At 41.3% G+C, this 26,182-nt stretch overlaps 1 protein-coding gene across 1 annotated transcript in view; it reads left to right on the forward strand.

Annotated features, from left to right (window-relative positions):
* The window catches only part of efr3a (EFR3 homolog A (S. cerevisiae)), a 221,032-nt gene that overhangs the window by 54,822 nt on the left and 140,028 nt on the right, over positions 1-26,182 (forward strand). Inside the window, exons 2-4 of the mRNA XM_039003647.1 lie at positions 4,367-4,443; positions 10,288-10,415; positions 20,522-20,672. Coding sequence (XP_038859575.1) covers positions 4,367-4,443; positions 10,288-10,415; positions 20,522-20,672 — 356 coding nt within the window. The remainder of the gene's footprint in view (positions 1-4,366; positions 4,444-10,287; positions 10,416-20,521; positions 20,673-26,182) is intronic.

Raw genomic sequence — 26,182 nt, forward strand, 5'->3', positions numbered from 1 at the left:
CGCTTTGGGAATTTTATTGAAGACTTAGTTGTTAGCTATCTGTCTAGTTTTGCATGGGAACGCAACTCAAGGGCAGAATAAGCCTATCAGAAGCTTCTAAAGCCATGACATCCAACATTTTTTGGAATTTTCCAAGCTGTTTAAAGGCACAGTCAACTTAGTGTATGTAAACTTCTGACCCATTGGAGTTATGATAGTATATTAATTTGTCTGTAAACAATTGTTGGAAAAATTACTTTTGTCATGCACACTGTAGATGTCCTAACCGACTTGCCAAAACTGTAGTTTGTTTAACAAGAACTTCGTGGAGTGGTTGAAAAACGAGTTTTAATGACTCCAACCTAAGTGTATGTAAACTTCCGACTTCAACTGTAAATTTAACAATTGCATTCTTCTCATGTTACTCTCTAGGCTACTGTCTTATTCATTGCTTAGACGTTACTTTCTTGCAAACAAATGTCATCACCTATCATTTTTTAAACCCCAATACAATACGCTGATATTAGTTCATTTATGGGTTGTGGACTAGTCTTTGTGGAACAGAATGCTTATACTGTATTTCTCAAGCATGGGCTATAGCCAGGAGAGCATGTGGAATTCCATGGGTTTAGATCAGTTTTGTTTTAGGGAACTCACTTTCCTTGGCATATTTGAGGGTTGGGTTTTGAGTTAGTAATGTCCATTTAACATGTGGCTTTTAGTTTTTGTAAATGATCTATCTCTGAACACACACTGACTGGGAAAGTTAGTTAAATGTTGGATATCTCTATGGGTCTAGTTACGTAATGGACCTTATTTTCACATTTCAGGCAGTTCCGTATTTGTTTTTCTGCTGCTCATAAACACTAAGAAATGAAGTCTTAGGGTGTGGTACGATGTGGATGTGTTACTGCAGACAGTATCGAGTTAGCAGCTGCTGACTGATCAGGAGGGATTTCTGAGAACATGTCTACAACTTAATCTTCAGCAAGCTGTTAAACAGTGTGTAGCTTGTGCTTTATTTATGCCCAAAATCACTAGATAGTTCCATCTTTGTGTTTTGTTTGTCAATGAAGGTAGTTAGTAGTAGCTAGCGGGCACATTGAGAAGCCAGGCCACGTTAGCTAAGTCACAGACGAGTAGCAGAGTGTGTCCTTCTGTACCTTTTTTGTTTTACAACTTTTTCACTGAGTGTGGGTGTGTCTATCAGTGTTTCATAGCGAGTCAAGTTCCAAAATAGGTTGCAGCAGGACACAAGATGCTCGCTAATGGGTTTTGAATTTGAGTATTGACAACTGGCAGTTGGGATGTAAGTGCGCATAGTCTCAATTATATATTTTTCCCAAAACAAACATTGGCAGACTTGCGTGATCACAATCAAGCAAATCAGGAAGTGGTCACTCCATGAAGGGCTTAGGGGTCAAGTGTTCGTTCAACATGACATGGTGACGTGTTGCCTTATGTAAACAAGACAACACGTCATAATGGGAAGGTCTGTCCCACTGTCTGGAGATTCTGCTGCCACGATTGGATAGAGTGCAATCAGTTCATTACAATCCCGTGTTAGTGGGCAAATCAGCATGATTGTAATCCAAAACTTAACCATTGTGTATAGTGCCTTCAGAAAGTATTCCCACCTGTTGAATTGTTCCACATTTTGTTGTTACAGCTTAAATTGAACATTTATTAAATTGCTAGAATTTTTTTGTCCCTCTACACACAATACCCCATAATGTCAAAATATATTTTTTATTTTGACAAATTAATAAAAAATGTGAAGCTGAAATGTCTTGAATCAATGCGTATTCAACCCTTTTGTTATGGCAAACCTAAATAAGTTCAGGAATAGACATTTGCTAAACAAGTCACACAAGTTGCATGGACTTACTCTTTGTGCAATAATAGTTTTTAACATGATTTTTGAATGACTACCTCATCTCTGTACCTGACACATACAATTATCTGTAAGGTCCCTCAGTCGAGCATTGAATTTCAAACACAGATTCACCCACAGAGACCAGGGAGGTTTTAGAATGCCTCGCAAAGAGCCCCTATTGGTAGATTAGAAAAATACATTGAATATACCTTTGAGCATGGTGAAGTTACTAATTACACTTTGGATTATATTAATACACCCAGTCACTACAAAGATAGATGTCCTTCCTAAATCAGTTGCCGGAAAGGAAGGAAACCGCTCAGATTTCACTGAGTCCAATGGTGACATTAAAACAGTTAGAGTTTAATGGTTGTGATAGGAGAGAACTGAGGATGGATCAACAACACTGTAGGTACTCCAACATCCTGTACAGAATAAAAATATTCCAAAACATGCATCCTGCAACAAGGCACTAAAGTAATACAGCAGAAAATGTGGCAAAGCAATTCACTTTTTGTCCTGAATACAAAGTGTTATGTTTGGGGCAAATACAACACATTACTGAGTACCACTCTACATATTTTCAAGCATAGTGGTGGCTGCGTCATGTTTTGGGTATGCTTGTCATCGGCAAGGACTAGGTTTTTTTGTGGGGGATAAAAAGAAACAATGGAGCTAATCACAGGCAAAATCCTAGTGGTTGTCTGAATTCTAGCAGACACTGAGAGAGGAATTCACCTTTCACTAGGACAATTACCTTAAACACAAGGCCAAATCTATGTTGCAGTTGCTTACCTTGAAGACAGTGAATGTTCCTGAATGGCGAAGTTGCAGTTTTGACTTAAATCTACTTGAAAATCTATGGCAAGACTTAAATGGTTGTCTAGCAATGATCAACAACCAATTTGACAGAGCTTGAAGAATTTTGAAAAGTACAATGGGCAAATGTTGCACAATCCAGGTGTGGAAAGCTCTTAGACTCACAGCTGTAATCGCTGCCAAAGGTGCTTCCACTCTGGGGTGTAAATACTTATGTAAATTAGATATTTCTGTATAGCATTTCCAATAAATTTGCTAATGTTTCTAAAAACATGTTTTCACTTATGGTTTACTGTGTATGTTTGTGTCTAGATGGGTGAGGACCCCCCCCCCCCCCCCCCAATTTAATCCGTTTTGAATTCGGGCTGTAACACAACAATGTGGAATAAGTCTAGGGGTATTAATACTTTCTGTAGGCACTGTGACGACATTAGTTACAAAACTCTGTTTTGGAATCTACTCACTATCACCAAAATAATGCTACTTACACTTTTTTGTAAATTTTGGCACTGGAATGAATGTTTCATTCATGCGTTGTTGCTCTTTAATATAGAAAGTGTTACTCTTAATTCTTTTGTGTGTAAAGTAAAATTCTATGGTTGAACTTTTTATTGATTTATTGTTACTTTTTACCCCCTTTTTTTTGTCCCCAATGATATGTAATTGGTAGTTAGTCTTGTCCCATCGCTGCAACTCCCGTACGGACTCAGGAAAGGCGAAGGTCGAGAGCTATGCGTCCCCCGAAACACGACCCCACCGAGCAGCATTGCTTCTTGACACACAGCTCGCTTAACGCAGAAGCCAGCCGCACCAATGTGTCGGCAGAAACGCCGTACAGCTGGTGACTGAAGTCAGCGTGCATGCGTCTGGCTGCCACAAGGAGTCGCTAGAGCGCGATGGGACAGCCAAACCCTCCCCTAACCCGGATGATGCTGGGCCAATTTGTGCGCCTTCTCATGGGCCTCCCAGTCGTGGCCGGCTGCGACACAGCCTGAGCCTTTCTTTCCTGAAGCCGTTATATAAAATGTGGCCATATTGTTGGGTTCTGTTCTTAATGCTAAACACCTCTCCACATTGATCTATTGTCACAGGACTTACTTGTTATTTTACCTTTGCTTTGGTCCACTGCATCCTGAGACCTGTAAAACACCCTAGCTCTGACATTTCTCTGAAGATGGACAATGGCCTCGTACTGGCCATGAATGTGAATTGAACACACACACACACACACACACACACACACACACACTTGGGCATGAGGATACATGTACACACACGCATTCAATCTCTTTTTCTTTCTCACTCTCAAACATTCTCTTTTCTTTCTTGCACACGCGCGCACACACTTTGTCGCCTGTCACTGAGTTATTGGTTAATGCTGATAATTCAACTGAGTGATGTTAATACTAATTTGGGGTAATTAAAACTTGTTACCCTATTCCATTCTATTTTGTAGCTTTCTAGCTTTTAAGGTCAAGATCTAGCATGTAGGGACAGTCGCCAAACATAAACAATCAAGGCAAAATTGAGTTACCCATATTAATGATGCGTGGTAATTTATAGAGTAGTGATATGGTATTTATTGACGCAATGTTGGGATCGGATGATAATCATAATTTATGTATTATTGTTGTGTTATCACCTGTTGTGTTTTTTTTTTTTTTTTTTTTATGAGTATGTTTTGTGTTCCAGGTGTGTGTGGCTGCTGTGGACCCCTGAGGCCCAGGTACAAACGCCTGGTTGATAACATCTTCCCAGAGGACCCCAAAGTGAGTATTTTACCTCTGTTACAAGATGCATTTGACAAGACATTTGAATGACATTACTTCGATAACACATCTTTGGTTTATAGACATTTTGTTTAAAATGTAAATCCTTTCCCGTAGTTTTTCCCGAGACTGAGTGGAAATGCCCTCAAAGTAGCATACACGACTGCCAAACAAACATTTCGGGAAGCGTAGGTTATAATTTTGTCGTCATGGAACAAAAGAGTGTGACCTCAAAGCTCATTTGACTTATCCAAATGATTTCCTTTTAGTTTCCAGCCGTCTTTCAAAAATCTAAACTTGCCTATGACGCGTAAATAGGCAAACACCATCTCATTATCATAATTCAATCTCATTATTTTAAAAATTGCCTACAGCCCTAAACTGTCATGATGAACAATGGTCATCATCAGCTGACAGACCACTATTAACACATCTAGCCCTAACCATTGCACTCTAACAGTTTATCATAGCGATAACAAGCCATTTACTAAATAGCTGTCACTACAACCAACTTGATAACACAAATAGGATTATGTAGTAGTGCATGCATCCAAGTCCATTGTTACCACAGTGCTTAGCTTGCTTTGGAGACCCTGTGTCACTGTTATGATGAGAAATTTGCCACAAGTTCAAACACCATTTTTGGTCAAAAGCAGTGCACTATGTAGGGAATAGGGTGCTATTTCGGACATTACCCATAATTGGCCTGCCATAACGCGGCACGTAACCGTTATGGTTTGACAAATCTATTTGTGTGACATCGCTTTTGATAACCTTGGCACGACAACTTATTAACAGCTGTTTGAATCCTTGACCCTGTTTAATTAGAAAAGCAAAGTGTGTGTGTAGTATGCGGAATCACATACACAGGGGAGTCTCTTTTCGTTTTCTCTCAGACTGTGTCTGTCTCTCTTAATCTCAAGGGCCTTTAGTGTAAGCAAACAGGTGCAGGGGGAATCAGAATGCTCAAATGGTCGCGACATTGTCAAATGAATTATCACTCAAAGCAGGTGCTGGAAATACTCTGGCGACATTACTCTGGGGACAGTAATTTTTTTCTTCCTCCCCCTTGTGTAAAATGTGTAGGCTATACAGTGAAGTCTCTCTGTTGTAGATGTATCAGATACAATTTTTTTAACACTTAATGAAGTACATACGTATAATGCTTTATAATTCCATTAATAATGCGTTATCACACTATAACCGTCCATAATAACTCATAAGTGGTTATAAAACTAAGTGTAAATATAAGACTATGTATTATTAATGTATTATTGTCTGAAAACAGACAAAATAGTACACACGTTAGGCCCTATAATACACTTTTACATAAAGTCAAAGGTTTATAAAGCACTTTGTGTTTAAGTAAAGCCTGATCATCTTCTTGCCTGATGACTCACCCGGAATTGAGTTCCTCTGCTCTATCGATTGCTACGTACAGTCGGGTCTGAAACTGCCATCCTAGAAGTCATTTTTGTGACTTCAAAAGGTGTGTTTATACAAAACAAATGCGTCAGTAACTGGATAGTCTCTAACAAATCTAACCAATCAGAGTATCAAAGTTGATAACGTCATCATGTAGGCCGGCCCTGGCCCAACCTATTGCTTTCTGGGACCAATCAGAACGGTCAGAATGTGTTCGTGTTCTAGAAATCGTCGGGGAGGGAGGCAAATCCAGACTCATCGTGGAAAAGGAATGTCAGTTTGCCGGAACGATGTGGATGGGTAGCCAGGCAAATCATTTTCCACAATAGAAAGAAAAATGCATGAGCGTTAGCTACCCTGGTAACATTTTATTTGACAGTGTCAATGGGCATTTAAGTGAAGCTGTACATGCAACTCATAAATGACGTTATACATATGTACTTCATAGAAAGTGTTACACACATGGTTTCACTTTTTTGTGCTCTTCCTCTCCTTTCGATTCACTATAGTAATAGTTCAGAACTTGGTTGGAATATTGAACAGAGTAAAAACTCAAACGGTCGACAAGAAAATGCTCAAACCAAGTTTATTCACCCACTGGGTCAAATGGCTGCAAAGACGAAGCATGATGACGCAAGCACATATATTTATAACCTCCTACTAGGCGGGGTCAACTCCTTGCACATCTAGACAGCCAATACATCTCTGTTGCTAGGCAGGAACTTAATTGGTTCCTCTCACTGGTGTAGTCATGACCCTGCCTGATGCTAGAACCTTTGTGGAAGTGAATGTTTTTGAGATAGAACTGTAGTAGGAGGATCGTTGCGTTGGGCCCCTCTGGCCCCCCTCCCCCGGGTTTCTTTTCACTTCATCTGTTGACTTGACCTCGAGCCGAATTCCTCGCTCCTCCCTGGTTCCGCAGCTGGCCTGCCTTATCAGAGACTAACTGCAGTATCTTGAATAGACCAACACATAATTGGAGGGCACAGGATGTAATCTTTACTTGTCGTTTATTAGGAACTGATTTACACCACTATCTATGATGGAGACCAATAACCAACTAACTTTCTCTATTGCTCATAGAACAGTTACCAACCTAGGACCAGTGATAGCGACGCCTATTGGTTAGATGAGCCAGCATCATTTATCACTCTATAACACTAACTATTGCCCTTCACCTCCCTCCTTGGAAACATGGGACATAATATGAACTTTCTGCACTTCCCCTTGTCTCACTCAGTAACTTTCCATACACCAAGTTCCTATTCACCCTTCATTGACCCCAACATAATCATTCCTTGTAAAGTAATCAATACGTTCTAGTGGTGTACTATTAATACGTATATTTCAGGCTAGAATCTAACACAGGGTCAGGGTCAATTCCACGTGAGCTCAGTCATTTCATGAAGGGAATTCCCAGTCAATTAGTTGAATATGAATTCATTTCAGTAATTGACCCAGTTAAAATGTAATGGACCATATTCCATTACTATATAGTGAAGTATGTGCATAGTTAGGGTTGCAAAGGGAGAGCATGTTACTGGGAAATGTCAAAATTGACTAGTAAACTACCATATTGTTGGGAATTTTAAAGGAGTTTAGGTAACATTCATAACATGTCAAATATATGAAATAATAACAAGATGTTTTAATATGAAAAAAAGAATGACAAAGCTGTAATAAAAATAACCAATCAACTAAGTGACTACCACTGGTGTTTTTAATTTGAGGGTTTCGGTGTGGAATATCCTTATGTTTTTACACGCTTTGATTTATTTTATCTCAATATGTCTTTTGTTGTAAATGTTTTGGGGCCAAACTGGTGACAGTTCTTAAAGGCAATAGTTGCAGAGTTAATAGCAAATTATATCATTGTTGATTAGACGCTTTAAAACATTTATTAGGCTATTTTCTCTTGAACCATATGGTCTATCAGCTAGAAAGTCATGTAAATATGGACACGGATATACAGATTGAGGAAAGAAATTATATTTTATATAAATGTTTTAAATCAAGTGTATATTACCAAAGTTTCCATAGATTGCCATACTTGTATTACAAAAATGACATTTACAGTAACTGAATGTTATTTGCCATAAATGATGCATCCCAATTGGTACTCTATTCCCTTTATAGTGCACTACTTTTGAGCAGAGCACTATGCGACCCTTGCCAAAAGAAGTGCACTATATTGGGAATAGGGTCTTTTTTGGGATGCATCCAGAGCGTCAGGAGATCACAAGTTTAATGAAGACCCTTCCCTCTCCATCAGAGACAGACATCCATCTGAACACGCGTGTTCCAGCGCGTGACAGCGTTTAACGATGTCTTAACTTCTGCGATTTACCTCTGAACCTTGATTAACACCTCAACTCTCAAACACTCTCTTCTCTCCCGTCCCCCGTCTGACCCTGACGTTAGCGGCTATATGATTTAAATTCAAGGACAACACGCCATAACTTCCACCGCCCACACATCGGGTTGACGTACAGTACCAGTCAAAGGTTTGGACACTCATTCCAGGGTTTTTCTTCATTTTTATTATTTTCTACATTGTAGAATAATAGTGAAGACATCAACACTATGAAATAACACATATGGAATCATGTAGTAACCAAGAAAGTGTTCATTTAAACACATTTTATTTTTGAGATTCTTCAAAGTAGCCACCCTTTGCCTTGAGGACAGCTTTGTACACTCTTGGCATTCTCTCAACCAGCTTCATGAGGTTTGTCACCTGGAATGCATTTCAATTATCAGGTGTGCTTTGTTAAAAGTTAATTGGTGGAATTTCTTTCCTTAATGCGTTTGAGCCAATCAGTTGTGTTGTGACAAGGTAGGGGTGGTATACAGAAGATAGCCTTGTTTTGGTAAAAGACCAAGTCCATATTATGGCAAGAACAGCTCACATAATCAAAGATAAACGACAGCCCATCATTACTTTAAGACATGAAGGTCAGTCAATCCGGAAAATTTCAACAACTTTGAAAGTTTCTTCAAGTGCAGTCGCAAAAACCATCAAGCGCTATGATTAAACTGGCTCTCATGAGGACCGCCACAGGAAAGGAAGATCCAAAGTTACCTCTGCTGCAGAGGATATGTTCATTAGAGTTACCAGCCTCAGAAATTGCAGCCCAAATAAATGCTAAACAAACTTCAAGTAACAGACACATCTCAACATCAACTGTTCAGAAGAGACTGCATGAATCAGGCCTTCATGGTCGAATTGCTGCAAAGAAACCACTACTAAAGGACACCAATAATAAGAAGAGACTTGCTTGGTCCAAGAAACACGAGCAATGGACATTAGACCAGTGGAAATCTGTCATTTTTGGTTCCATCTGCCGTGTCTTTGTGAGAGGTGTGATTGTGTGGGGGTGCTTTACTGGTGACACTGTCTGTGATTTATTTAGAATTCAAGGCACACTTAACCAGCATGGCTACCACAGCATTCTGCAGCAATACGCCATCCCATCTGGTTTGCGCTTAGTCCCACTATCATTTCTATTTCAACAGGACAATGACCCAACACACCTCCAGGCTGCTTAAGGGCTATTTGACCAAGAAGGAGAGTGATGGAGTGCTGCATCAGATGACCTGGCCCCCACAATCACCCGACCTCAACCCAATTGAGATGGTTTGGGATGAGTTGGACCACAGAGTGAAGGAAAAGTAGCCAACAAGTGCTCAGCACATGTGGGAACTCCTTCAAGACTGTTGAAAAAGCATTCCAGGTGAAGCTGGTTTAGAGAATGCCAAGATTGTGCAAAGGGTGGCAACTTTGAATAATCTAAAATATATTTAAATTTGTTTTACACTTTTTTGCTTACTGCATGATTCCATGTATTTCATAGTTTTGATGTCTTCACTATAATTCCTCATTGTAGAAAATAGTACAATTACAGAGAAACCCTTGAATGAGTAGGTGTGTCCAAACATTTGACTGGTACTTTATGTGAATTACAATTTGAATTGGAATTTATGGGCATTTTCAGTGTCGTTGAATTTGACATTTCTCATGAATTGAAGGGTCATTTTCAATTCCCTGTCTAATTCAAGTGCTGATTGGGCTAGAATTATTTTAAAGATGGCAAAATCTGCTTTTCGAACTGCCTTTCCTGAAAATGACTTGCCCACCCACCCTTATGGTATTACTACAGCGCTGAATTCCGATTCTCCACTCTTCTTCCTGATTTGTTCACTCCGCTCATGGATTTCAATTGCTGTAAGCTTAAGCTAGAGGGAGTTTCCACCCTATATCTTACACTTTTCCATTCCTTTGAAATCCATGAGGGGGACTGAACAAGTGCATTATGTTCAATTTGGCCGTAAAACAACAATACTTCTCCTTTTACCTCAGTTTCTGACAATGTTCCTACGTTTGGTGCTTCTGTAACCCCTTGTATACTACTCTTTCAGGATGGCCTGTCCAAGTCAGACATGGAGAAGCTCACCTTCTACGCGGTTTCAGCCCCGGAGAAGTTGGACAGGATTGGGGCCTACCTGGCGGAGCGACTGAGCCGAGATGTGGTCCGCCACCGCTACGGGTAAGTGACCTTTGAGTGACCATTGACCTTGAAACAACCCCTACCCCAATAAACTAATCAACTGTCTTCTTGTGGCCTCTTTTTCAAATAAGAATTATTTTCATTTACATTAAGTATATCGTGTATTTCCAAAATTTTACATCAACAAATAACCTTCAATTCATTACAATTTCATATCTTATCAAAATTAAGACAACCAATATATACATTCACTCAATACGAATACATTTTCCAAATGGTCTTTCTAAAAACAATGGTATATTGTCCTTCTAATGCAGGGAAAAGGACACCAATAATTAATGCAGGGAGCCTTAAATCCGTTTAACCTCATTTCTACCAGCATGTTAAATGTGCAACCAGAGGGGAAAACTCTAGACCACCTTTACTCCACACACAGAGATCTGTACAAAGCTATCCCTCGCCCTCTATTTGGATAATCTGACCATAATTATATCCTCCTGATTCCTGCTTACAAGCAAAAACTAAAGCAGGAAGTACCAGTGACTCGCTCAATACAGTAGTGGTCAGATGACTCCGATGCTAAGCTACAGGACTGTTTTGCTAGCACAGACTGGAACATGTTCCGACATTCTTCCGATGGCATTGAGGGGTACACCACATCAGTCACTGGCTTCATCAATAAGTGCATCGATGACATCGTCCCCACAGTGACCATACTTACTTACCCCAACCAGAAGCCATGGATTACAGGCAACATCCACACTGCGCTAAAGGGTATAGCTGCAGCTTTCAAGTAACTGGACTCTAACTCGGACGGTTATAAGAAATCCCGCTATGCCCTGCAACGAACAATCAAACAGGCAAAGCGTCAAAACAGGACTAAGATTGAATAATACTATTGTGGCAGGGCTTGCAAACTACTTCAGACTACAAAGGGAAGCACAGCCGCGAGCTGCCCAGTGACACGAGCCTACCAGTCGAGTTAAATGATTCTATGGTCGCTTCGAGGCAAGCAACACTGAGGCATGCATCAGCTGTACGACTGTGTGATCACGCTCTCCATAGCCGATGTGAGTAAGACCTTTAAACAGGTCAACATTCACAAGGCAGCAGGGCCAGATGGATTACCAGACGTGCACTCCGAGCATGCGCTGACCAACTGGCAAGTGCCTTCACTGACCTGTAGCACTCATCTGTAGCCTTGAAGTGCTTTGAAAGGCTGGTCATGGCTCACATCAAAACCATTATCCCAGAAACCCTAGACCCACTCCAATTTGCATACTGCCCCAACAGATCCACAGATAATGCAATCTCTGTTGCACTCCACACTTCCCTTTCCCACCTGGACAAAAGGAACTCCTACGTGAGAGTGCTATTCATTGACTACTGCTCAGTATTCAGCACCATAGCTTAGTGATGCACTTTGAGGGCACTAAGGACCCTAGACTACCTGATGGGCCGCCCCCAAGTAGTAAGGGTAGGTAACAACACATCTGCCACATTGATCCTCAACATGGTGGCCCCTCAGGGGTACGTGCTCAGTCCACTCCTGTTCTCCCTGTTTACCCAGGAATGACTCCAACACCATCATTAAGTTTGCCGACGACACAACGGTGGTAGGCCTGATCACCGACAACGGTGAGACAGCCTATAGGGAGGAGGTCAGAGACCTGGCCATGTGGTGCCAGGAGAACAACCTGTCCCTCAATGTAATCAAGACAAAGGAGATGATTGTGGACTTAAGGAAAAGGAGGACCGAGCGTGCCCCCATTCTCATCGATGGGGTTGAAGTGGAGCAGGTTGAGAGCTTCAAGTTCCTTGGTGTCCACATCAACAACAAACTAGAATGGTCCAAACACACCAAGACAGTTGTGAAGAGGGCACGGCAAAGCCTATTCCCCCTCAGGAAACTAAAAAGATTTGGCTTGGGTCCTCCGGTCCTCAAAAGGTTCTACAGCTGCACCATCGAGACCATCCTGACGGGTTGCATCACTGCCTGGTATGGCAACTGCTCTGTCCCCGACCGCAAGGCACTACAGAGGGTAGTGCGTACGGCCCAGTACATCACTGGGGCCAAGCTTCCTGCCATCCAGGACCTCTATACCAGGCGGTGTCAGAGGAAGGCCCTAAAAATTGTCCAAGATTCCAGCCACCCTAGTCATAGACAGTTCTCTCTGCTACCGCACGACAAGCGGTACCGGAGCGCCTAGGTCCAAAAGGCTTCTTAATTACAGCTTCTACCCCCAAGCCATAAGACTCCTGAACTGCTAATCAAATGGCTACCCAGACTATTTGCGTTGTCCCCAGCCCCTCTTTTACGCTGCTGCTACTCTGTTTTTTTATTTATACATAGTAACTTTACCTCTACCTACAGTACATGTACATATTACCTCAATTACCTCGACTAACCTGTGCTCCCACATTGACTCTTTAACGGTACCCCCTGTATATAGTCTCGCTATTGTTATTTTACTGCTGCTCTTTAATTATTATTATTATTTTTACTTAACACGTATTTTTCTTAACTGCATTGTTGGTTAAGGGCTTGTAAGTAGGCATTTCACTGTAAGGTCTTCACCGGTTGTATTCGGCGCATGTGACAAATACAACTTGATTTGATAAAACAATCTGTATTCTTAATTTTTTACTTTAAAAAAAGAGATATCTGGCAACCCCACTGCAATTTGACCCAGACCCCACTGTGTTGTGTAATAATTTAGAAAATCCCTGTTTAAAACATACTTGTATTTCGAAAAGTCGCTTTGTGAGACTCTGACTATAAAACCATTCTAAGTCATTTCTCTCCTTGATTTAATGTGTTGCGAAATGCTTTGTGGAAAGTAATAAACATTCATTAAGGACTAAAACTGGGGTCTGTCTGATGGGAATTTGCAAAAATAGAGTGGCAGCGCTGAATCAATACAGTGATTATATTAACAGGAATTACATTTTATTGGGTGTGATTTACCCCTGAAGCTGAAAACCAAATAGAGACACACGTAGACCAAGAAAGTGTTTCAAATGGCACCCTATTTCCTATAAAGTGCACTGCTTTTGCTATGCACGATTAACCACTTGGCGTTGTAGTATGTGTGACTAACTGCTTGTCATTGCCTAATACTGCCCATCTAATGTGTTCACTGTTCAAGGGTTGCCAACCCCATTCGCTCTGCAAGTTCTCTGATTTTGCTGTAGCACCCACAGACTATTTGAATGCCAATGAATGGAATGGCAATGTGAAACTAGAGTAGTACTACATTGTTAAATCGTGTACATTACAGTGACTTAGTTGCTCGTTGTTCATCTTAATTTTTCGGCACAATGTCTTGAATATTTTTTGGCACTTCATCTTGACTTTGGCACAATATTCATTCATTTTATGTACAGTCACTAGTGAAAGTTTTCACGGTTTGCTGCCTTAAAAATGTAATCTAAAACATGATTATTTTTTTCTACCTGATCCACTTCTTCAAAGTGAACAAATAAATACATATATACAGTGCCTTCGGAAAGTATTCAGACCCCTTGAATATTTCCACATTTTGTAGGCTTACAGCCTTATTCTAAAATGTATTAAATTGTTTTTCCCCCCTCATCAATCTACACACAATAATGATGAAACAAAAACTGGTTTGTAGAAATTGACTAATTTATAAAAAAATGGAAAACTGAATTCAGACCCTTTGTATTGGGAGCACCGCAGCACAGCTATTTTTAGCTCTCTCCAGAGATTTTAGATCAGGTTCAAGTCTGGGCTCTGGCAAGGACATTCAGAGACTTGTCTCGAAGCCACTCTTGCGTTGTCTTGGCTGTGTGGTTAGGGTTATTGTCCTGTTGTAAGGTGAAACTTTGCCCCAGTCGGAGGTCCTGAGCACTTTGGAGCAGGTTTTAATCAAGGATCTCTCTGTACTTTGCTCTGTTCATCTTTGCCTGACTAGTTTCCCAGTCCCTGCCGCTGAAAAGCATCCCCACAGCATGATGCTGCCACCACCACCATGCTTCACCATAGGGATGGTGCCAGGATGGTGCCTCCAGACATGACGCTTGGAATTAGGCCAAATAGTTCAATCTTTGTTTCATCAGACCAGAGAATCGTCTTTCTCATGATCTGAGTTTTTTTGCTCTGACATGCACTGTCAACTGTGAGACCTTATATAGACAGGTGTGTGTGGCTTTCCAAATAATGTCCAATCAATTGAATTTACCACAGGTGGACTCCAGTGAAGTTGTAGAAACATCTCAAGGATGATGAATGGAAACGGGGTGCACCTGAGCTCGATTTCGAGTCTCATAGCAAAGGGTCTGAATACTTATGTAAATAAGGTATTTCTGTTCTATTTTTTTTAATACATTTGCAAAAAAAACTAAACCTTTTTTTGCATTGTCATTATGGTATATTGTGTGTAGATTGAGGAACAATTAATTTAATCAATTTCATAATAAAGCTGTAATGTAATTCATGGGGCCTGAATACTTTCCAAATGCTGTGTGTGTATAAACTCAGCAAAAAAAGAAACGTCCTCTCACTGTCAACTGCGTTTATTTTCAGCAAACTTAACATGTGTAAATATTTGTATGAATATAACAAGATTCAACAACTGAGACATAAACTGAACAAGTTCCACAGACATGTGACAAAAAGAAATGGAATAATGTGTCCCTGAACAAAGGGGGGGTCAAAATCAAAAGTAACAGTCAGTGTCTGGTGTGGCCACCAGCTACATTAAGTACTGCAGTGCATCTCCTCCTCATGGACTGCACCAGATTTGCCAGTTCTTGCTGTGAAATGTTACCCCACTCTTCCACCAAGGCACCTGCAAGTTCCCGGACATTTCTGGGGGGAATAGCCCTAGCCCTCACCCTCTGATCCAACAGGTCCCAGACGTGCTCAATGGGATTGAGTTCCGGGCTCTTAGCTGGCCATGGCAGAACACTGACATTCCTGTCTTGCAGGTTTTCACGCACAGAATAAGCAGTATAGCTGGTGGCATTGTCATGCTGGAGGGTCATGTCAGGATGAGCCTGCAGGAAGGGTACCACATGAGGGAGGAGGATGTCTTCCCTGTAACACACAGCGTTGAGATTGCCTGCAATGACAACAAGCTCAGACCGATGATGCTGTGACACACCGCCACAGACCATGACGGACCCTCCACCTCCAAATCGATCCCGCTCCAGAATAAAGGCCTTGGTGTAACGCTCATTCCTGCGACGATAAACACAAATCCGACCCGAACATCACCCCAGGTGAGACAGAACCGCGACTCGTCAGTGAAGAGCACTTTTTGCCATTCCTGTCTGGTCCAGCGATGGTGGGTTTGTGCCCATAGGCAACGTTTTTGCTGGTGATGTCTGGTGAGGACCTGCCTTACAGCAGGCCTACAAGCCCTCAGTCCAGCCTCTCTCAGCCTATTGCGAACAGCCTCAGCACTGATGGAGGGATTGTGCGTTTGTGTTGTAACTCGGGCAGTTGTTGTTGCTATCCTGTACCTGTCCCGCAGGTGTGAAGTTCGGATGTACCGATCCTGTCTCCCTGTAGCGCTGTCTTAGGCGTCTCACAGTACGGGCATTGCAGTTTTTTGCCCTGGCCACATCTGCAGTCCTCATGCCTCCTTGCAGCATGCCTAAGGCACGTTCACGCAGATGTGCAGGGACCCTGGGCATCTTTCTTTTGGTGGTTTTCAGAGTCCGTAGAAAGGCCTCTTTAGTGTCCTAAGTTTTCATAACTCTGACCTTAATTACCTACCCTCTGTAAGCTGTTAGTGTCTTAATGACCATTCCACAGGTGCATCTTCATTAATTGTTTATGGTTCATTGAACAAGCATGGGAAACAGTGTTTAAACCCTTTACAATGAAGATCTTTGAAGTTTTATGAATTATCTTTGAAAGAAGGTCCTGAAAAAGGGACGTTTCTTTTTTTTGCTGAGTTTAGGTATACTTACTTACTACCGGTCAAATGTTTTAGAACACCTACTCATTCAATTTTTTTATTTTATTTTTTAAACTATTTTCTGCATTGTAGAATAATAGTGAAGACATCAAAACTATGAAATAACACATGGAATTGTGTAGTAACCAAAGAAGTGTTAAACAAATCAAAATATATTTTATTTTTGAGATTCTTCAAATGGCCACCCTTTGCCTTGATGACAGCTTTGCACACTCTTGGCATTCTCTCAACCAGTTTCATGAGGTAGTCACCTGGAATGCATTTCAATTAACAGATGTGCCTTCTTAAAAGTTCATTTGTGTATTTTCTTTTCTTAATGCGTTTGAGCCAATCAGTTGTGTTGTGACAAGTTGGAGGTGGTATAGAGAAGATAGTCCTATTTGATAAAAGACCAAGTCCATATTATGGCTAGAACAGCTTAAATAAGCAAAGCGATATGACAGTCAATCATTACTTTAAGACATGAAGGTCAGTCAATCCGGAAAATGTCAAGAACTGAAAGTCGCAAAAACCATCAAGCGATATGATGACACTGGCTCTCATTAGGACTGCCACAGAAATGGAAGACCAAGAGTTACCTCGGCTGCAGAGGATAAGTTCATTAGTTATCAGCCTCAGAAATTGCAGCCCAAATAAATGCTTTACAGATTAAGGAACAGACCCATCTCAACATCAGCTGTTCAGAGGAGACTGTATAATTGCTGCAAAGAAACCACTACTAAAGGACACCAATAAGAAGAAGAGACTTCCTTGGGCCAAGAATCATGAGCAATGGACATTAGACCGGTGGAAATTTGTCCTTTGGACTGGAGTTCAAATTTGAGATTTTTGGTTCCAACAGCCGTGTCTTTGTGAAAGGATGATCAGCTTGTGTATTTCCCACCGTAAAGCATGGAGGAGGAGGTGCGATGGTGTCGGGGTGCTTTGCTGATGACACGGTTTGATTTATTCAGAATTCAAGGCGCACTTCACTAGAATGGCTTCCACAGCATTCTGTAGCGATACACCGTGCCATCTGGTTTGCACTTTGTCATACTGTCATTTGTTTTTCAACAGAACAATGACCCAACACACCTCCAGGCTGTGTAAGGGCTATTTTACCAAGGAGAGTGATGGAGTGCTGCATCAGATGACCTGGCCTCCACATTTACTGACCTCAACCCAATTGAGATGGTTTGGGATGAGTCGGACTGCAGAGTGAAGGAATAGCAGCCAACAAGTGCTCAACATATGTGGGAACTTCTTAAAGACGGTTGGAAAAGCATTCCAGGTGAAGCTGGTTGTGAGAATGCAAGAGTGTGCAAAGCTATCAAGGTAAATAGTACCAGCAAAACATTAGTCTCAACGTCAACAGTGAAGAGGCTGGCCTTCTAGGCAGAGTTCCTCTGTCCAGTGTCTGTGTTCTTTTGCCCATCTTAATCTTTTATTTTTATTGGCCAGTTTGAGATATGGCTTTTTCTTTGCAACTCTGCCTAGAAGGCTCTGCCTAGAGTCGCCTCTTCACTGTTACCGTTGAGACTGGTGTTTTGTGGGTACTATTTAATGAAGCTGCCAGTTGAGGACTAGACACTCTAATGTACTTGTCCTCTTGCTCAGTTGTGCTCAGTTGTGCACCGGGGCCACCCACACCTCTTTCTATTCTGGTTAGAGCCAGTTTGCGCTGTTCTGTGAAGGGAGTAGTTCACAGCGTTGTACAAGACTCAGTTTATTGGCTATTTCTCGCATGGAGTAGCCTTCATTTCTCAGAATAAGAATGAGTTTCAGAAGAAAGTGCTTTGTTTCTAGCCATTTTGAGCCTGTAAATCAAACCCATGATGCTCCAGATACTCATCTAGTCTTAAGAAGGCCAGTTTTATTGCTTCTTTAATACGTACAACAGTTTTCAGCTGTGCTAACATACTTGCAAAAGGGTTTTCTAATGATCAATTAGCCTTTTTAAAATGATAGACTTGGATTAGGCAACACAACGTGCCATTGGAACACAGAAGTGATGGTTGCTGATAATGGGCCTCTGTACGCCTATGTAGATATTCAATAAAAAAATCAGCCGTTTCCAGCTACAATATTCATTTACAACATTAACAATGTCTACACTATTTCTGATCAATTTGATGTTATTTTAATGGAGAGAAAAAAATTGCTTTTCTTTCAAGGACATTTCTAAGTGATTACAAACTTCTGAACGTGTGTGTGTATATATATATATACAGTGGGGAGAACAAGTATTTGATACACTGCCGATTTTGCAGGTTTTCCTATTTACAAAGCATCTAGAGGTTTGTAATTTGTATCATAGGTACACTTCAACTGTGAGAGACGGAATCTAAAAATACAAAAATCCAGAAAATCACATTGTATGATTTTTAAGTAATTAATTTCCATTTTATTGCATGACATAAGTATTTGATACATCAGAAAAGCAGAACTTAATATTTGGTACAGAAACCTTTGTTTGCAATTACAGAGATCATACGTTTCCTGTAGTTCTTGACCAGGTTTGCACACACTGCAGCAGGGATTTTGGCCCACTCCTCCATACAGACCTTCTCCAGATCCTTCAGGTTTTGGGGCTGTCGCTGGGCAATACGGACTTTCAGCTCCCTCCAAAGCTCCCTCAAAAGATCCTAATTAATTCAAAATTAAGATGTATGTCTTTACATCTCAGACGTATTACTTGGTGGAAGTACCTTTGGCAGCCATTACTGCTGTGAATCATCATTAAATTAAAATTTCCCCAACCTTGCACATTTCTAAGGGCAACATACAGTGCTTTCAGAAAGTATTCATGCCCCTTGACTTATTCCACATTTTGTTGTTACAGCCTGAATTCAAAATGGATTTAATTGTACAACTGTTTCACCCATCTACACACAATATCCCATAATGACAGTGAATTTTTCTCAAAGAGTCTCAAAGAGCTTTCCACACCTGGATTGTGTAACATTTATTATTTTCAATATTCTTCAAGCTATGTCAAATTGATTGTTTATCATTGCTGGACAACCATTTTCAGGTCTTACCATAGTCTTGAAAATCTAACTCGGCCACTCAAACATTCACTGTCTTCTTGGTAAGTAACTCCAGTGTAGATTTGTCCTTGTGTTTTAGATTATTGTCCTGCTGAAAGGTGAATGTATCTCCCAGTGTCTGGTGGAGAGCAGACTGAACCAGGTTTTCCTCTAGGATTTTGCCTAAAAACTCCCCAGTCCTTATCGATTACTAGCATACCCATAACATGATGCAGCCACCACTATGCTTGGAAATATGGAGGGTTGTACTCCGTAATGTGTTGGATTTCCCCCAAACACAGCACTTTGTATTCAGGACAAAAATGTATTGCTTTGCCACGTTTTTGGCAGAATTACTTTATTGCCTTGTAAACGGAATGCATGTTTTGGAATATTTTTATTCTGTACTGGCTTCTATTTTTTAACTCTTTTAAATTAGGTTAATATTGTGGAGTAACTACAATGTTGATCCATCCTCAGTTTCCTCCTATCACAACCATTAAACTCTAACTGTTTTAGTCACCATTGGCCTCATGGTGAAATCCCCAAAAAGGTGGAGTAGGTTGTCTAGATCTGTACTAAAGAAACTGTGCCACGGGTGTAGAGGTACTGTATGGTATGTTCTGCATGTAATGGCTGTGACATAAAAACTAACCCCGCTGCCTGCTTGTCATTGCCCTGCACCCTCAACACATAATACATCCAATACCAGTCTTCGAGAATGGCTGCCTGGCTACCCAAACTCCTTGCTGGGGCCAAACGAAACGCCACGCCCATGGACGTTCGTTTCTTCTCCGCAATGAGTCGGAGTACTTCCCCAACTATTTCTAGAACACAAACACATTTTAACCGTTCTGATTGGTCCCAGAAATACTGATGGGTTGGGCCAGAGATGGAACACATTTGGGTAATGCGGCATTTAGAAAATGTGTCATTGGCTTTGATTCTCTGATTGGTTAGAGATCTTCCAATCGCTGATGACTTAATTTTGTACAACACCTCTCATTTTGACGTCACCACAGACTACTTCAACGATGGCAGTCTCAGACTGAATTATGTAGCAACAAACAGAGCAGAGGAAGAATTCAGTTTGAGTCGTTAGGCAACCAGAACGGCTACTCTGCTACCTGAACCATTTTACATTTTATAAATATACTGAAAATAATTAACATTCTGACCCATGCAGGTACGTGGTCATCGCCATGGAGGCTCTGGACCAGCTCCTGATGGCCTGTCACTCCCAGAGCATCAAGCCCTTTGTGGAGAGCTTCCTCCACATGGTGGCCAAGCTGCTGGAGTCCCGGGAGCCAGACCTGCAGGTCCTGGGGACCAACTCGGTAAGTAACACCCCGTGGTCCTCTGTGGCTCAGCTGCTAGACCATGGCACTTGCCACGTAAGGATTGTGGGTTCGATTACTGCTGGGACCACCCATACGGAAATGTATGCACACATGACTGGAAGTCGATTCTAGAAATACAGTGCCTTCAGAAAGTATTCACATCTCTTGACTTTTTCCACATGTTGTTACATTACAGCCTTATTCTAAAATGGATTTAAAAAAAGTCCTCATCAATACCCCATAATAACAAAGCAAAATCAGTTTTTTGAAATATCACATTTACTTAAGTATTTAGACCCTTCATTTAGACCCTTCCCTGTTGAAACACCTTTGGCCGCGAAACACCTTTGGCCGCGATTACAGCCTCGAGTCTTCGTGGGTATGACGCTACAAGCTTGGTGCACCTGTATTTGGGGAGTTTCTCCCATTCTTCTCTGCAGAGCCTCTCAAGCTCTGTCAGGTTGGATGGGGAGTGTCGCTGCACTGCTATTTTCAGGTCTCTCCAGAGATGTTCAATCGGGTTCTAGTCCGGGCTCTGGATGGGCCACTCAAGAACATTCAGAGACTTGTCCCGAAGCCACTCCTGCGTTGTCTTGGCTGTGTGCTTGGGGTCGTTGTCTTGTTGGAAGGTGACGGAACAATCTTGGTGGATTCCAAACTTCTTTTTAAGAAGAATGGAGCCCTCTGTGTTCTTGGGGACCTTCAATGCTGCAGACATTTTTTGGTACCTTTCCCAGATCTGTGCCTTGACACAATCCTGTCTCTGAGCTCTACGGACAATTCCTCATGGCTTGGTTTTTGCTCTGACTTGCACTGTCGACTCTGGGACCTTTATATAGACAGGTGTAAGTCTTTCCAAATCATGTCCAATAAATAGATTTTTACCACAGGTGGACAATCAAGTTGTAGAAGCATCTCAAGGATGATCAATGGTAACAGGATGCACCTGAGCTCAATTTCGATTCTCATGACAAAGGGTCTGAATACTTATGTAAATAAGTTATTTCTGTTTCCTGTTTTCGCTTTGTCATTATGGGGCATTGTGTGTAGATTGAGAAAAAAATGACTAACTGTAATATCTTGATTACATAAGTGTCCGCACCCCTGAGTCAATACATGTTAAATCTACTTTGAGGCCCTCCCGAGTGGCGCAGTGGTCTCAGGCACTGCATCGCAGTGCTAGCTGTGCCACTAGAGATTCTTGTTTCGAGTACAGGCTCTGTCGCAGGCCCATGGGGCGGCGCACAATTGGCCCAGCGTCATCCGGGTTAGGGGAGGGTTTGGCCGGCAGGAATGTCCTTGTTCTAACGCGCATTAGCGACTCCTGTGGCGGGCCGGGCGCAGTACGAGCTGACAAAGTCGCCAGGTGTACGGTGTTTCCTCCGACACATTGGTGTGGCTGGCTTCCGAGTTAAGTGTGCATTGTGTCAAGAAGCAGTGCGGCTTGGTCGGATTGTGTTTCGGAGTACGCACGGCTCTTAACCTTCGCCTCGCCCGTGTCCGTACGGGAGTTGAAGCGATGAGACAAGACTGTAACTACCAATTGGAAACCACGGAAATTGGGGAGAAAAAGGGGATAAAGAAGCTGTGAGTCTTTCTGGGTAAGTCTCTAAGAGCTTTGCACACCTGGATTTTACAATATTTGCACATTATTCTCTAAATAATTCTTCAAGCTTTGTGAAGTTTGTTGTTGATCATTGCTAGGTAGCCGTTTTCAGGTCTTGCCATATATTTTCCATAACAAAGGGGTTTAATACTTATTGACTCGACATGTCAGCTTTTCATTTTTTTTTTTTATTTGTAAAAATTCCTAAAACATAAGTCCACTTTGACATTTTGGGGTATTGGGTTTATTTTATTTTTTTAAATCACCTTTATTTAACCAGGTAGGCCAGTTGAGAACAAGTTCTCATTTCCAACTGCGACCTGGCCAAGATAAAGCAAAGCAGTGCGACAAAAACAACACCACAGAGTTACACATGGGATAAACAAACGTACAGTCAATAACACAATAGAAAATCTGTATACATTGTGTGCAAATTAAGTAAGGAGGTAAGGCAATAAATAGGCCATAGTGGCGAAGTAATTACAATTTAGTAATTAACACTGGAGTGATAGATGTGCAAGTAGAGATACTGGTGTGCAAAAGAGCAGAAAAAATGTAAATATGGGGATTAGGTAGGTAGGTATTGGTTGGATGGGATGGGCTGTGTACAGCTGCAACGATCGGTAAGCTACTCTGACAGCCGATGCTTGAAGTTAGTGAGGGAGATATAAGTGTCCTACTTCAGTGATTTTATTTTTTTTGTAATTCGTTCCAGTCATTGGCAGCAGAGAACTGGAAGGAAAGGCGGCCAAAGTGTTGGCTACAGGTGGGTGTTGCTATGGTGACCAGTGAGCTGAGATAAGGCGGAGCTTTACCTAGCGAAGACATAGATAACCTGGAGCCAGTGGGTTTGGCGACGAATATGTAGCGGGGACCAGCCAACGAGAGCATACTGGTTGCAGTGGTGGGTAGTTGGTGACAAAACGGATGGCACTGTGATAGCAAATTGGATGCAGTCTGAGTAGAGTGTTGAAGGCTATTTTGTAAATTACATCGCCGTAGTCAAGGTTCGGCAGGATAGTCAGTTTTACGAGGGTATGTTTGGCAGCATGAGTGAAGGAGGCTTTGTTGCGAAATAGGAAGACGATTCTAGATTTAACTTTGGATTGGAGATTGGGAGGAGAGTTTACAGTCTAGTCAGACACCTAGGTATTTATAGTTGTCCACATATGTTGGCCAGTGACACAATCTTAATTTAATCCATTTTAAATTCAGGCTGTAAAACAACATGTGGAAAAAGTCCAAAGGTGTGAACTTTCTGAAGCCACTGTTAGAAGGAATGCAAAATAAACTGCCATATGGTTTGAATTTGAATTATTTGTCATTTCATTGGGATTCAATGTAAGTGTTTAGGACCATGGTTGAAAGACTGTGTTCGAATGAAATGTACCTCACTCATGCAATTCACCCCCCCCCCCCTCATTTATGCTAATTTATGGTCATTTAAATGTCTTATTTCATTAATGTTTTAAACAATTTGAAGTTAGGATAGCCTGAATGTTTGAAAGTTGGGCTTGTATCTTAAATGGCATGGAATAGATAGATGGAATGATTGGATTGGTTGATTTGATTAATTGATTGATAGGATATCCTGATCATGTGACAGTTGGTTTGGTGTCTCCATCTTGAATGGTGAGTCATTTTATGGAATTGTATGGAAACATTTATAGAGTTATAGTTTTAGAAAGATTTTAAAGAATTTGAAGTTCTTAACTTTAGTACATCACTGGGGCTGAGCTACCTGCCATCCAGGACCTCTATATCAGGCGGTGTGAAAGGAAGTCCGGAAAAGTCATTAAAGACTGGAGCCACCCAAGCCATAGCCTGTTCTCTCTGCTTCTGCACGGCAAGCGATACCGGTGCAACAAGCAGACCTGCCAACGTGCACGTATTTTGCGTGCCAACTACGCAATTCTCTGTCCATGTACGAGATCGGAGTTAAAGGTACGCAGAAATGAATAGGGCCTGATAATTAAGTTGATTTTTTTTACATTTTAATAAAAAATAAATCCACTGAGTAAATCTAACATCCCGATTCTCGAGCTGCTACACACAGACATGTACAGAGTTTGTGTCAACGGACATAGAGAATGATACATCATTATTGGACGTAGCTACCCGGTGTCTGCCCCTCCTGTTTGTTATGATGCTGAGATTGCCGACTGTCAGCTGTACGTAAACACATGGACAAATCCCTTTGACTCTGTGTGTTGTGGAAAGGTAAACACTAATTGTTTCACGCTAACATTAGCGAACATAAGATGGACATTCAGTGGGCTCTGAAGTGCCAGCTGTTCATTTGCTAGTGAAAGAAATTAAATGCTAATACGAAAAATAACTGGTCGCATTTTTGCGAGTGTGATATACATTTAATTCCGCGACCCATTAGTTGTATTTTCCACGTAACATTACGAGGATCACGCAACCTGATAGACTGTAACTGTAATTATGATCCACGTCACAAAAAGCATTACAAAAGTATAATCACAAATAAATATAAACATCTTCTCGTTAAATGAAGTCCGGAGTTTAGAAGACTGCGCGATGAAGAATGAATGAGTGTCTGGTATCATCTATAGAGGCAATGCTTCTAAAATGCCTTTGGACTAGATTTGAGATTTTAGCAATTTCGAAAATCTGAAATTATGTATGCACTGCAAAGAAATACAGTAGGGCAGTCTGGTCAACATGCGCATGGATCAGGCCTGGAGAGAAATCGGCACAATGAAAAGGGGGGGCAGCCTGGTCTACTCCCACCTTTCGACTGTGATGTTGGGGATATTGGTCATATTCCACAGCAATGCAGACTGCGAACGAATATTCAGTCTCGTTTCCAAGAACAAAACCCAGTACAGAGCCTCCTTCAGTACAGACATGCTGAGCGCCCTCATTACCGAGAAGGTTTCAATGATTGCCAGAGGAACTGTTTGCCACAGAGAAGTCTGCCCTGCTGCGTAAGGCCTAAATCTGCTAGCTACCAGGCAAATCTGTCTAGGAAATTATTTCCTGAACGTCTCCAGAAAATTTGTGCTCATCCACTGTTTCCTATCATAGCTTTTTCGTTTTTGTTATGGATAACATGTTGATTTGATACTGATGCTATGCTTCAAACATTTGTTCTTCTCATATCAGAGTAAAAAAAAAAAAAATGAAGTTTGTACCTTAAACAAATAAATTATTTCTTGAATAAAATAAAAAAAAACTCCAAGTATAAAGGCCCTTTGTGTGTTCTTTCTAATTACATCATGTTAATGACGTTTACGTATGTGTAAATGGAATGCTGTCAAGAAAGAAAGTATTCAAACCTTTTTATCGACTTGATTTGGTACAATTCTATAATTGCGATCAGACTGACAAACATGCGCACGAGCGTGCCGGGTTGAAAGAACCCCAATTTGGCGTCTGCTACTACGTGCGTGAGTTGAATCTCCAATTTGTAAAAAGTTGGACAGGGTTGGCAGGTCTGAACACGTCTGACAGCAACAGGTTCCTGAACAGCCAAGGCATAAGACTGCTAAATTGCTAACAGAATGGCTACGCGGAATATCTGAACTGACCCATGTATTTTATGTTTGCACTGTCTCTCTGCACACTCGCATACTAAGTGTAGAAAACATTAAGAACACCTGCTCTTCCTATGACAGATTGACAAGGTGAATCCAGATGAAAGCTATGATCCCTTATTGATGTCACTTGTTAAATCCACTTCAATCAGTGTAGATGAGGGGTTCCCAAACTTCTTAGGCCCTTGACCCCATTTTGATATCTCAGAATTCTTGTGGCCCCAACCATGTGAAAATAAATTGTGTAATTTAACAGCTAATGTTTACTTTTTTTGAGGGGCTATGGCAGTCAATTGAAAAGCATTGTAACAGTATTTCTGATTGTCTTCTAAACTCAC

The sequence above is a fragment of the Salvelinus namaycush genome, chromosome 11, assembly GCF_016432855.1.
Source record: "Salvelinus namaycush isolate Seneca chromosome 11, SaNama_1.0, whole genome shotgun sequence".
NCBI classification, from domain to species: domain Eukaryota; kingdom Metazoa; phylum Chordata; class Actinopteri; order Salmoniformes; family Salmonidae; genus Salvelinus; species Salvelinus namaycush.